Source organism: Trichosurus vulpecula, chromosome 6 (genome assembly GCF_011100635.1).
Source record: "Trichosurus vulpecula isolate mTriVul1 chromosome 6, mTriVul1.pri, whole genome shotgun sequence".
Classification (NCBI taxonomy): domain Eukaryota; kingdom Metazoa; phylum Chordata; class Mammalia; order Diprotodontia; family Phalangeridae; genus Trichosurus; species Trichosurus vulpecula.
Window position 1 is genome coordinate 117,177,577 of NC_050578.1, and position 14,206 is coordinate 117,191,782.

General features: G+C 37.7%; 1 protein-coding gene across 1 annotated transcript in view; it reads left to right on the forward strand.

The window, feature by feature from the left end:
* The window catches only part of SLC7A11 (solute carrier family 7 member 11), a 99,387-nt gene that overhangs the window by 29,651 nt on the left and 55,530 nt on the right, over positions 1–14,206 (forward strand). The window contains exon 6 of the mRNA XM_036764183.1: positions 6,263–6,307. Within this exon, the coding sequence (XP_036620078.1) occupies positions 6,263–6,307 (45 nt within the window). The remainder of the gene's footprint in view (positions 1–6,262; positions 6,308–14,206) is intronic.

Consider the following 14,206-nt stretch of genomic DNA (forward strand, 5'->3'; position numbering starts at 1 on the left):
TCTCAAGAGTCATTTATACTGATTAATTCTCTTCATGTTCCCATGAGAAAGGAAAATATTTCAGATTAAGAAATCAGTCAGAGACTCCCAAGAGGTAAGATGACATTCAAAGACAGGGACTGGAAACTGAGATAATAAACTCAGTTGTGTAGGACAGACCAAATTCTGCTTCAAGGTACCTGGACAAATTTCTTCAATTTCTTAAAAACCTAGAAATAGAAATATATACAAAAACAGATTAGAGAATTTATTTATCACAGAAATGTTGCCTCTCAAGCATTTCCCACAAGGAAACAATGTGACTAATGACATGGGACTTTGTATTTATTACTTTATTAGCAGAGCTGAAAAACAAGTATCACAGATACAATCCCTTTCTTCCCTCTGTCTATTTCACTGTAATAGGGATGAATAGGAAAAATGATCATGTGTATTTCTAGGAGTGTGCCAGGTGAGCCCAACAGATTACGTAAGAGACTGTAAATATAAAAGCCATTATGGTCAACTCCCAAATAAACTGGATGGACTTTGACCTCAGCAAAAAATTTTACACTGAGTTTGGATTCCCTCTGCCCCAAATCTCCTATTAAGCTCCCTGTCTCCACTGGCATTTGATGTGTCCAAATTAATTTTAATATTTGACACTGAGATTTTTTCTTTTGGTTTTTGTAGGACTTTGGAGCAGAGATAATCTCACTTCCTGCCTCTTTTAACTAATAATCACAAGTGTTTCTTGAACACTTCTAGTGACAAGGTGCTCACTACTCTTTTCATTGTTATACAACTCTAAGAGTTATGCAGTATGATTAGCCAAAACTTATCTGCAAGCTCTATGTTCTGAGAAAAGTATGCATAATGCATTCCAAAGTCAAATACGTGTATATATGTATGTACACACACATGTATTTTCTTATGGTCATTGGTTGCATCCATTTGGATAAGATTCAGTTCAATTTAATTCAACAAACATATGGACAAAGCATGGTACTAGGCACTTAGGATATAAGAAAAAGATGAAAGAGACTTTGCCCCGCAAAAAACTTGCCTTCTACCGGGGGGTGGGAGGGGGAGGATATATAAGAGGTATGTAAGTAGTAATAGTAACTGGCATTTTCATAATGCGTCAAAGTTTGTGGAGTATTTTTCATAGGTAGGGTCATAGATAGCTGGAAAGGACATAAAGTTCATCCAGCCTAATCCCTTCGTTTTATAAATGCAGTAAGTGAGGCCAAGAGAGATGGTGACTTATCCAAGGTCATCCAGGTAGTAATAGCAGAGGCAGAATTTGAATCCAGGTCCCCTGACTCCAAATCTAGTATCTCTTTTCACCCTTTCCTGAGGGGGTACCACACTGTACCCTCAGGAGCTGACTGGACAAATAAATGGAAAGTATGACACAGATCTCATGGAAATATGAAAACCATATATTCTAGGAATAAAAGAAAGAAATACAGGACATGATCACTCACTGACGTGGACTATTTGGGATAAGGACATCCTGTGGTGGTAGGGAGGGGTGATGTGCATGTTTCTGTGTGTGGGGAGGGGCTGAAGACTGAGAGGAGGGCAGAACAGAGGTTGCTCCAGCTAAAATTAGGCATGGGGAAAAAACATGAATATTGTGGTCAGATGATCTGGTTTTGAAACCCAGCTCTTCTCTACATCAAGGTTAGTGATAGGAATGGTAGTGGTGCCAGCTCATTGTAAGACTCTGAGTTAGGAATTTACAAAATGCAGGCACTAGAGTAGGGTAATCCTTAAGTTTCCTTCTCACTTTAGGAATGCCTTTTGGAGTTTATAGCTGATTACTAAAATTTTTAATCCTTTCTAGGCAGCAGGCAATGAAAGAAAGCTTTTCTTGCTTAATCTGGGTTTGCAATGGGAAGGTCTCCTAACAGAAGTACTACAGTATATTGGAAGAATAGTGTCAAACTCCCAGGGCACCCGGCTGTGAAATGTTTGCTTGCATATTCTGAGGGCATTTTTTTCATTGCTATTCAAGTATGTGCATTAACCTTGAAGCAATCTCCTTTCCTGACACATTCTCATGTCACCTGCAATGTTCTAAGAAATCCTGTCTCACTGCTGTAACTTTTCCAGGCTTTATATTCTTGCTCGATACATCAAGAGTGTCTGAATGTTTGACGTCTGGGGTGGTTAAGCAGAAATACCTCATTTTTTTTAACTTGTGGGATAGGGTATACATGGAGTCATAATGGTTCCATAGGTTTAGAACTGGAAGCAAAGCTATCTCATCCAATCCCCTCATTTTATAGATGATAAAACTGAGACCCAGAGTCTTTACCAAATTCATACAAGTCATTAGTAGCAAAAGTTGAGATTAGAATCCAGGTCATATTAACTACAGATCCATAGAAAGTAGAGTTATTCAGGGAGAGTAGATTATACATGAATGGAAATGTTCAAAATGGTGGTCTCTACCTGAATGTTGAAGCACATAGATGAAATTGTGTGAATTTATGAATATTTTGGCAAAGTAGTAACAAGCACAACACTAGCAGACATTACTAGAGAACTTTAAGATTTGCAAAGAGATTTATCCACATTATTTCATTTGAATGTCACAGCAACCATATGTAGGTATCTCCCTTCAATCCCCAAACTCCCAAAGGCAGAATTTCTATCTTGGTTGTTGTGAGGATTGAATGAGGCAGTATTCGTAAAGTTCTAGAAACATGGTAGGTATTTATACAGTTATAAATGCTAACTATACCCTCAGACACTTGACACATGTACTAGCTATGTGACCTTGGGCAAGTCACTTAACCCCAATTGCCCTGCCAAAACACACACACACACACACACACACACACACACACACACACACAAAACCCAAAAGGGGCAGCTAGGTGGTGCTGTGAGTAGAGCACCAGCCCTGGAGTCAGGAGGACCTGAGTTTAAATCTGGCCTCAGACACTTGACACATGTACTAGCTGTGTGACCTTGGGCAAGTCACTTAACCCTAGTTGCCCTGCCAAAAACCAAAAAAACAAAAAAAAAATAAATGCTAACTATTATTGTTATTATTAACTCCCATAATTCTGTAGTCAGTAAATGCTCCTTTTGCGAAGGGAAACTGTAACTTTGGTCATTAGGTAGGAGGCCATACTGGGTCTCCTTCCAGTATTAAACCCTCAATTAACATTATATTTAGTTCCTGATTCCTTTCCATGTTTCTTCTTCCCTCTGTGAATACAGAGCTTCCTTACTTTCTTTCCTCCAGATCTCCATGTAGAATAGATGCTAGTTTCCATTTTCTGTTCCAACCATGCTGTCCCTGAAATAAGACTTGATTCTCCTCAGGGTTTTTAAGCTTTTTATTGTTACCCAGAAGAGACTTGGTGGATCATAAAATAAAAAAGCAACAGAAGAAATCTGTACAGATCTTCTATCTAGTCAACCTTTTATCCTTCTGTGAAGGGTTCATGGTCTAAGGGATTTTGTCTCCTGGTCCTTAACTGACTTTTTTGTTGCTGTTCTGGAGTCATGGGAGTATAGATTAAAAAGTGAAAGGGACCTTAGAAGACATTAAGTCTAATTATTTCTTTTTGCAGCTCAGGCAAGTAAGGTACAGAGAAGTTAAGATATTCACCCAGATTCACAGAGCTAGCAAATATCAGAGGCAGAATTTAAATGCAGGTCTTCCTCACTCCATAGCTAGTACTCTTTCCATTGGGCCACCTAGCTCCGTCTAAGAATCAGCCACATCCAGATCTTCTGGGCTGGATATTATACTAAGCTCTGAGACTCTAAAGTCATTGTTAGAATTCTCAGCTTTTCAAGAATCTACCTACTAGTTTTTTTCTCCCCCTTCTAGGTTCAGGGGTGCTAATTTCTAATGAGACTCTTGGAAGACACTTTTTAGATGGAACTCTAAATATTTTTCCTTGGGCTTTAGGAGTAAGTGTCCCTCACTGCCAGTTACTACCTGTGTGACTTTTGGTTAGTCTCAATCCTCTGGGCCTCAGTTTCCTATTCCATAGAAAGGATGGTTGGTTGTTGTCCTTCCATGCTCAAAAAGGACCAAAATGACATCATGTTGTTGGGGTCAGTGTACAATGTGTGTGGTTATGGCTGCCTAGATTAATATGAGCTCAGAAGGCTCTACCATAGGTTGATGACAAATAGCCCATACGAACATTTGAGTGGAGATGTTTCTAAATTGGCACATCTCAAAAAGGATCGGTTTGAAGTAGAATGTAACCAAGGCCCATTCCAGCTCTGTATCTATGATCCTTTGGTTCTTATCAACCTTCCTAATCCTAGACACTTTTACTCTCAATGAAATCTAAGACTGTAGTAGTTTTATTGGCTACAATAATCTATAATTGACTCATAGCTTGCTGTCCACTAAAATCTCCACATCTTTTTCAGGCAAATAACTATCCGGTCAAGTCACCCTTATCTTATACTTGTGAAATTGAACTCAATTGTAAAACTTTACATTTATCCTTTTCAGAATTTGGCTTAGTTTCTCTGTGTTCGTCTGGATTCCTTGAATCATGTTCCCTAAGGACTTGTTGATAAAAAGATCTCTCCGTAAAGCTATATGAGTGACAATTATAGAATAATTATGGAATAATCTTCAGAGTTGGAAAGACCCTTAGGAGTCATCTCGCCCAAGCCTTCTTATTTTACAAACAAGGAACCTTGGGCCCACAGAAAGAAGTAAAGGGTTTTTTGCCCAAGGTGACCTAAGTAGTAAATGACAAGGTAGAACTGAGGCAGACTAGCCCATGACTCTGTGGCCTTCAATAATTAGGAAAGGAAGACATGTTCTAACCAGATCAGAGAGGAACTCCTTGGTTTGGGAGATCAAAAGTAAAGTTGTATCAAGTAGGGAACTGGATGACAAATTAAATTAGATGATTAGGCAAAGACATCTCAGAATAATCCATTCTTTCGTCAGGTTTTGGAATACTTTAGAAATAGGGCTGGAATTTAGAAGCTTTAGTTTAAAGATGATGATGGTGATGATGATAAGCTAGCTTAAGGAACAGTTTATTAAAAAAAAATCTGGGCCAGGGAGTTGGGGGGCCACATATTTATCAGAGCACTGGAATTCATAAATGGTTTTATAATACTCCATGCTAGTCTTCCCATTTTTTTCTGAGTCCATATTCCTTAAGAAAGTCATTTTCAAACAAACAAAGGTAAAGTAGGAACTGACTACTTTTTAAGCATGTGAAATATAGAAATATTGCTTCCCCTTTCCCTTACTTTCTCTGGTTGCTCTGGACCGTAACCATTGCATCACATCCTTCAGAGTACATATTCCATATACAAGTATTCACTACACTTTGCTTGCCTTATTTGGCCAGAGCTTCAGTTTTGAAACTTGCTTTTTAGTTAGTAAGCAAACACATGACACTCTGGGCACTAACTTTTTAAATTGACCCTTATTGTAACTTTTGACTCACCAATTCATTGTCTTTCCATCAAAGTCACTTCTCCAAGGAGAACTTGCCAAATATTCAGCCCTTGGGTCTTGAACATTGCTTGCAGGTTACAGAATCAAGTCCGACATTTAACTGAGATGGAGGACGACAAGTTTGATTTTTGTCCTAGCTTAATGGAAGGCTTTAAGTACATTGAACCCTTACAAGCAGAAATTCAACACATTTTCATCTCAGCATACCCAGAGTTTGTAGCCACATTCATTTACCAGTTAATGATTATTTCATATTGTCAAGCCCTTGGTTGCAAGGAATTGCAAAGAGCAAAATAGTACATACAGAAAAGGTGACTTTTTACTTTAAATACTTTTCCAAAGTAAGTCTTAATTTGTATAGTAATTATGGTATTGTTTTTAGTGAAGCTCGAATGATAATGCCTTGTCTTCAATTTAATCCATTTCAAATAAATTGCATTGCACCAGCGTTTATTAAGCAACTTCCCTCCACTAGGGGCTATATGAGGTGGTGGGGATACAGAGACAAATACAAAGAAAAGGGGCAGCGAGGTGGAGCAGTGAGTAGGGCACGGGCCCTGGAGTCAGGAGGACCTGAGTTCAAATCCAGCCCCAGATGCTTGACATACTTACTAGCTGTGTGACCTTGGGCAAGTCACTTAACCCCAATTGCCCTGTCCTCCACCCCTCCAAAAAAAAAACCCAAACCCAAATACAAAGAGAAAAATTAAATAGACCTGGCTGCAAGGATATTAAGTACTTGTAGACTTTAAATTGCTATATAAATATCATTAGTTGTTAATTCCTACTCATTGAATTCTTCTTTGATAGGTTTTATCTGAACTTTGTTACTGAAGAAGTAGAAAATCCTGAGCGGTAAGTACCAACATTACACACATACACGCGCGCGCGCGCGCACACACACACACACACACATTTTCATTTTAAAACATTTATTAAAGCATGCTATCTTAGAGCACAGGCAATTCTGTGTGCTGTTTATCTCTCCACCACCACCCCTCCACCCCTTTGCCCTGAACCCCCAGATAAATGAGATCTATTTAAATTTTGCCTGAGAGATTTGTTATTTTTGGAATAAAGTAATCTCATTGTATATTCTACTTTCCTGGCTGGTTCTATAAGTAGAAAAGCCAAATGGACAGAGGTCCATCTTATGTAGCTAAACTCTTTACCAATGGCTCCTATATGTACAATATCATGTTTGTTTGTGGATTCCTCTACTACCAAAGTGACCCAGTACACGAGGAGAGTTCCTGCATATAGTGGTTTCAATTATTGAGGGTCTTTATGGAAAATTAATCTTTTTCAGGGGACTGGGATCATTATAATGACTAATTTGTATGTGAGAACAATTCAAGATGGGGTATTCTATGTATACAAACATGTGTGTGTGTATGTATATACCCATATGTGTATCTATGTATATGTGTGCGTGTATACATACACACACGTATTTGTATATAGTACAAATGAGCAGTAACTTCAGAGGGAAGATGGTAGCAGGGGGACAGGAGGTGACCATTAAAGGCCTTTTGAAAAAAGTGGGATTTGAGCTGAATCTTGAAGAAAGCTAGAGGAGCCAAGAGACTGAAAGAGGCTGACAAACCTCCTAGGCAGAACCTCTAAACCTCTGGAGATGACCAGTGAAAAGATACAGGATGTCTTCTGCTAGAACACCAGAAAAGTAAATTCACTGGATTGTAGACTACATGGAGGGGGATACAGTGTAGACTTGATATGGTCAGTCTTGTGCTTTAGGAAGATCCCTTTGGCCCTCTGAGTGGAGAATGGAATGAAGTGAGGACAGACTTGAGGCAGAGAGACTGATCAGAAGGCTATCACAATAGTCTAAGTGAGAAGTGATGAGGGCCTACACCAGGATGGAAGCTGTGTGAGTGAGAAGAGGAGGAGAGAAGGTGACATGTGTGAGAGATATTATGCAATAGGAGACAAAAAGAGCTGGCAACAGATGAATATGTGGGGTGTGTGGGAGCCACGTGCTGAGGAGGACACCAATTTTGGGAGCCTCAGTGACTGGAAGAGGGCAGGGCCTTCAACAGTAATAGGAAAGCTTGAAAAAGGGCAGGATTTGTTTGAACATGTTGAATTTAAGCTTCATCTAATGGAATTTTTGGGAGGCTTGTTGAGGTTTTACGATGTTAGCTAGATCATAACTACATAGTCACCTTGTAAGACCGCATTTAGAATACTACATTCAGTTTGGACTGTGCTATGCAGTGATCAATTGGAGAAACAGGACATATTTAGCTGAGAGAAGAGAAGCCTTAGGGGTCGTAAGAAAGCTATGTTTAGGTTTCTGAAGGGTTGTCAACTGGAAAAAAGGATTAGATGGTCTGCTTGGCTTTGTAAAGCAGAATTAGAGTCAATTAGTGGAATGATAATAACTCACATTTCTTATAGGATTTTACAATTTGCTAAACACTTTCTTAAAATAACCCTATGAGACATTATTAACCCTTTCTGCCTCCATTTTACAAATGAGACAGCTGAAACTCAGATTAAGTGATTGAGCTAGGGGTCACACAATAAATATCTGTTAGGAACTAAATCTAGCAGCTGGTGGAGGAAGAGGATTGTGGATAAAACATAGGGTCTGGAATCAGGAAGACTTGAGTTCATATATAGCCTCAGAGATTTACTAGTTGTGTGACTCTGGACAAGACTTCTGCCTACCTCAGTTTCTTAAAATGTAAAATGGGACTAATATCCATCCCTAAAGTGCCCCTACCTCCCAGGGTTGTAATAAGGATTAAATGAGATATTTGTGAAAGTTCTTAATAACATTCCTTCCCTACCTCCCAAATCCAGTAGTCTATTACACTATGATGGCTCAACAGAAATAGAAGAGAGCCAGATTTAGGTTCAATAAAAAGAACTTCCTTGCAACTAAGGCTATTCCAAAAAAAGAAAAAGAAAGAAAGAAAGAAAAGAAACTTCCCTGGGCAGTGTTAGTGTCGCCTTCACTAGAGGTGCTTGAGTAAAAGCTGGGTGACCTCTTTTTGGTCATTTTGTTGAATGCATCCTTGTTCAAATATTTTTTGGGCTAGATGGCTCTTGAGGTCTTGTCCAAATCTGAGAGTCAATGAAAAGGTGGATCAAAAACTTTAGTGCCTATGGTTTCTAAATCCAAATTAGGTACATTATGCAATTTAGGCATGTTGAATTATCAGATGGTAAAGAAATTTGGCAAAGAACAGTTTACCATTGTTTTAAAACAACTCGGCCTATAGCACTTGGTTTATACTAAAAATTTCACATTTTAAACTTTCATTCAGATTGATTGATTTTTGAAGACCAGGACACAGTGCCTGGAGAGTTGATGAAAGGACATGGCTTGTTTGATAGTTTGATAGATCTGTGGCTTTGAATGGGGTAGAGAAGAACTCTTCACCTCTTGACAGCATCACTACCCTCACTTCTTCAGTATCTCTGGAAAGTGGCAAACTACCTTTTCCTCTTAATCCATCCATCACTCCACCTAGATCAGTCAATTGGTCATTCCTTAGAGGATTGAGGGATCATTCATGTACTTCATGTGGAGAAACAAATGGAAATATTTTTTCCTCTATTGCCCTCACTCCAGTGGTCCATTAATAATACCTAATATTTATATAGCATTTTACAAATACAAAGTACCTTTTACACATTATCTCATTTGTTCCTCAGAACCAATCTGATGAAATACATAGCATAAATATTCTTATCTCTGTTTTACAAAGGAAGAAACTGAGTCTTTGAGTTATGCTGCTTACCCAAAGTCACACTAAATAACAGAGTCAGAAATCTTTGTTTTCTTTTGACTCCAGGTCCAGTGGTATACTTAAGACTGAAGTACAACCACTCAGTTTTTGTTGTAGACACACAAATCTCTGACTTCTTGAGACATTCTTGATATTTATTGTATATTCTTGTGTGCATTGCATTTATTGTACAAATTATTGTATATATCCAATTCACGAGAACAACTCAACCAGAAGACTTGCATAGTGCTATAAATTTCACATTGTCTGAACTGACTTCCATTTAGATCTATTTATATTTGAAATATGTGGCATGATACTACCTTGAATGAAGTAAATTGTGAGTGAACTGATAGATTCATGATTTGAGGGTACAGTAGAAAAGATAGATTCATCTACTTTCTTTGGTAAGAAGTATTGTACCATGCTATAAGGCTGTAGAAATAACTAAAATTTGAAAGTGCCAACTGCTGATTTCGAGTGTGAGAGGACCCTAGGAGAGTAGTTAGTTCTTTGAAAGCTCTTGTGTTCTAGCATCTATCTTAGTTTGAACTTTGGATTGAATGAAATGATGTATGTAAAGTGCTTTGCTAACTTTAAAGTGCTATGCAAATGTATTATTATTATTAAAATTATTATTAATATCTTCTGCTAGTGTAGGTGTGTACAGGATGATCTAGATTCAGTTAATGGTATTTTGTGATGGAAGATGTCTAGAATCTCATCTTGTCCAGCCCCTCGCTCTGTTATTTTTTAAATGAGTCAACTAAGCCCTAGAAAAATGAAATAATCCCTCCAAACTAACAGTGGTAATAGATAGCGAAGCCAAAATTTTAGCCCAGGTCTGCTGGATATAACCAGTGATCTTTCCATTACAATACTCCATTTCTTCAGTTCTATACTTCAAGGATTGGTAATTTTGTCTGTGTTTGTATTCCTTCTACCAACAATAAGCAGTTGCATTTTGAGAGTTACTTTGATGAAAAATTCACCACCTCTGAGACCAAGCTAGCGATGAAACTCTTTAAACTTAGCAAGATTGGTCCTCAGACGAGAAATAGTCTATCACCCAGCGCAAATGCAAAGCCTGTCTAGATTAGTAGATGAGTCAGGTGTTGCTCTCTTTGCACATTCTTTGAGAAGCTAGGATAACCTCATGCTACTATGAGGCAATGAAGTAAGGTTTAATGGATCATTTTTCTCATTGTGATTAGGGCACCTGTTTTACCCAGAGTAGTACTTCCCATGACCCAAATATTAGTGAGGCATTGGGACAATGTTAACTAAGGAGCACGTCTGCTGTTACTTCCATAGCAAAGTGAATGATCTGAATAACAGTCTTTTCCAAACTCTGTTCTGACAAATTCCTGGGATGTTTAAGCTTTTGAAAAGAATAGAAATTTTTTTTTACCTATATTGGGATAAATTATTTTTCAAACTTCCAGTGCTAACCATAATTCCTACTATCTCCCCCCGCTTTAATGATTTTTTTTTACTTTATTATTTTTTATTTTCTAAAAACAACCTTAAAAAATTAACTTTTTTTTCCTGTGCAGGAATTCTTGACTAGTAGCTTTCCTTGCAAATATTTTAAAATTTTTGTATATTATGCAAAAGACATATGGACTTCCTATAAATTGATTTACATCCTTTTAAGGTGAGATTATAAATTGTCCAAGATAATGGATTTACAAGTGACAAATACCATTAAGTACTGTGGTGAGCTGAACTTGATCCAGGCTGTTTCTCTACTAGCTTAGTTTCAATATTGGAACAAATGAGACACTCATAGGTCATTCAACATTCAATAAAAGGACTTTTATTTAGTTGTAGCATAGAACAGATAAATACTCAAGGAGATAGTTCCCATCCTGGGTAGATGTGGTAGTCTTTCATTCCATAGGGAAATGCACCTGGTAGGCAGGGCTGTGTGTAGTACCTTGGGACATCCAACAAAGTTTAAGGGCCCTGACTCCCTTGCACTGGCAAGCATCTTTATCCCTTTAGGGAATTAGGGAGCCACATGAAGGCCCCTGGAAAGTATGTTTCTAAAGCTTTTAGGAAAAAAAACAAAAACAAAAAAAAATTAGTCAACTTGGATTGCAGGGTGAGAGAGACCTAGGCTATCGCAATTATTTTTTTAAGAAAAGAAAAAAACCCTAGCGTCAGCCAATCTTTCTCAGATGGTTTTAATCAATCCAAGGGAATTTAAGGGTATTTAATAGAAGGTCAAATAACATCAGCGAATACAAATTTTAGCACAACCTTTCCAAAATCTCATCTCAGCATAGATTTAGATCTGGAAGGAACCTTAAAGGTCATCTAGTCCAACCACCTCATTTTGCAGATAAGGAAATTGAGACACCAAGAGGTTAAATGATTTGTCCAAGGTCACAGAGATAGAAAGTGATAGAGCTGGGATTCAAACTCAGGTTCTTTGGCTCTAACTTCAGCACTCCTGATAAATGATCTCATATATGGGCTGTGCTTAAAGATTTACAGAGGACTTTTCCCCCCAGTAGCCCTTTTGAGGTAATAGTACTGTTAGAGGCAGGTCTGATGCTTGTATCTGTTAGTTCAGGCTGAACTTTAGAATGGATGGGACCCTTGTAGGTTGCTGAACAATTAACAAAAAGAAGTAGTCGTCTCTGACAGAGAAAGGGTATACAGCAGTACTAAGCTCTGGCAGATGTGATCTTTCCATCTCCATATGGAAATACCTCATGTGGAGATCCGTGTCTTCTCTGATAAAAACCAAATTTGAAGTGCACAGATTCCATGTGGAGAACTTTTTTGCTTTTTCTTTCACATCCCTTTTATGCCTCCAGATGACCATGGAGCCATTTAGTTTGATTTATGTCATTGTTGTCATCGTGTAGGTAGATATTTTTCCTTTTGTTTTAGCTTTTTTCACTTGTATGAGTTCATACAAATCTTCCCATGAATCCCTACATTCCTCATTTCGGCCATTTCTGTTTTATACAGTAAGATTTCATTTGTGCATATACCATATTATATATGCACATTTTTCTTACCATTCACCAATACCAGTTTGCTTCCATTGCTTTGCTGTCACACACAGTGCTGCTATGAACATTGTGTTATACATTGGACTTTCTTCCTATTTTTGACCTCCTTGGGGTATATGCCCAGTAGCAGGATCATTGAGTCATCTATAAAATTTTTATGAGAATAATTAACATTTAGCAAGGTTGCTTTTAAAGTTCTAGGGGTTGACACGATTAGTACAATGTCATTTATGACCAGGAGCATTTGGAGACCTTTACTATCAGTAGGTTCCACTATATGGGATTTTAAAAATAGTTATTTTAAGACTTATTATTGCTCACCTTAATGAAATCTCTTTAGTTGAATCAATTACTTTATACTGAGACTTTCTTAAATCTTTGAATACATGACTGTGTGTCAGGTATATTTCTAAGAAAAATAGAAACATGGATTTTCCAGTTAAATTGTTGAATATTGATGACTCCAAACCAATTCAACAAATTATTCTATCCTAATTGATTTGTTCTAGATAAACCATTAATGGTTAGGCAAAGTGGGACATTTGTACTTCCAGTAAATCAAAATTCAAAACTTCAGATAACCTTGGAATACCTTCTATTGGAAGTGAATATTGTAAAGGCATTATTTAGGGAATTTAATACAGAAATTCAAATGTGAAATCTCTGGGATTTGGGGGACAGGGAAATAAAACTGGCAAAGGTAATGCTGAAGTAGGGGCCTGTCTGATCCCTCTTCCCTTTTACATTCTATTCACCAAACATTTGCTGCGTGCCCACTATATAGAGGCACTATCGAATTTTTGAGGCACTATCGAAGATGTAGGATCCCTGGCTTAATAGAGCTTTAAGTCTAGTTTTAACAAGTAAGAGATTGAAATTATATCAATACATTATTTTAAGCATGTCCCTGCCTTGTATGATTACATAAAAAATGCTTAAAAGCAATATTTGATTTAATAATAATAAAAATTAATATTCTGCAGCAAGTTCAATTTTGCCACACACTACAAAGACAAAGGGGAAAGCTACCCTCAAGGAGCAAACATTAGACTAGTTCAAAACAATATACATGATGGTAAGTATACACAGAATAGGTACAGAGTAAGTACATAGTAATTTGGGGGATAACAAAAGAGCACAACAAATTAGGGAGATCAGGAAAGGCCTCATGTAGGCTGTTCATTGAAGGAAGCTAGGGATACCATAAGGAAGACTAAGGAAGGGAAGGGAGTACATTGTAAACGTGGTGGACAAGACATTGAGGAAGGGGATAGAATGATGCCTACGGAGAAGAGGAAGTAGGGCAGATTGTCTGAACATGGTACATGAGGGGAAGCAACGCAAGGTAAGTCTAGAAATACAGGATGGAGTTACATAGTAAGGAGTTTTAAATGCCAAATAAATGAGTTTGCATTTTATCCTAGGGAAATAGGTAATAGGAAGCCACTGAAGCTTAGTGAATAAGGCAGTTATGGGGTCAGACTGGAATCTTAATATCAGTTTTGTAGTAGTGTGGAAGATGGATTGGAGAAGGTAGGGACTGGAGTCAAGGAGGATTGTTAAGAGGTCATTGTAATAGCCCCCATTAAGGGGTGATGAGGCCCTGAACTACAGAGTGAAGGAGACAGATATTGTTGTGGAAACAGTGATAGTGTAATCATTGAAATCTGGTTTGTTTAAACCATTGCACTTATAAAAGTGTGGCACAGTGTATGGAATTCTGGGAATGGAATCATGGGGCTTTAACTCAGCCTCTAAAAGGACATCTCCACTGAGAAAATCACAGCACATTCATGAATATTTGGATTTATTTTTTTTGTTGACTTTTATAGTTATAAATAAAATTTTACTATGCAAATTCAAAATGTAAATATGGAGAAACTTAATGAACAATGAAATCATTTTAATTTTTCTTAGAATGTGTTAATGCAAAAACAGGCATCCAAGGTCTCATTTTTTTCCTC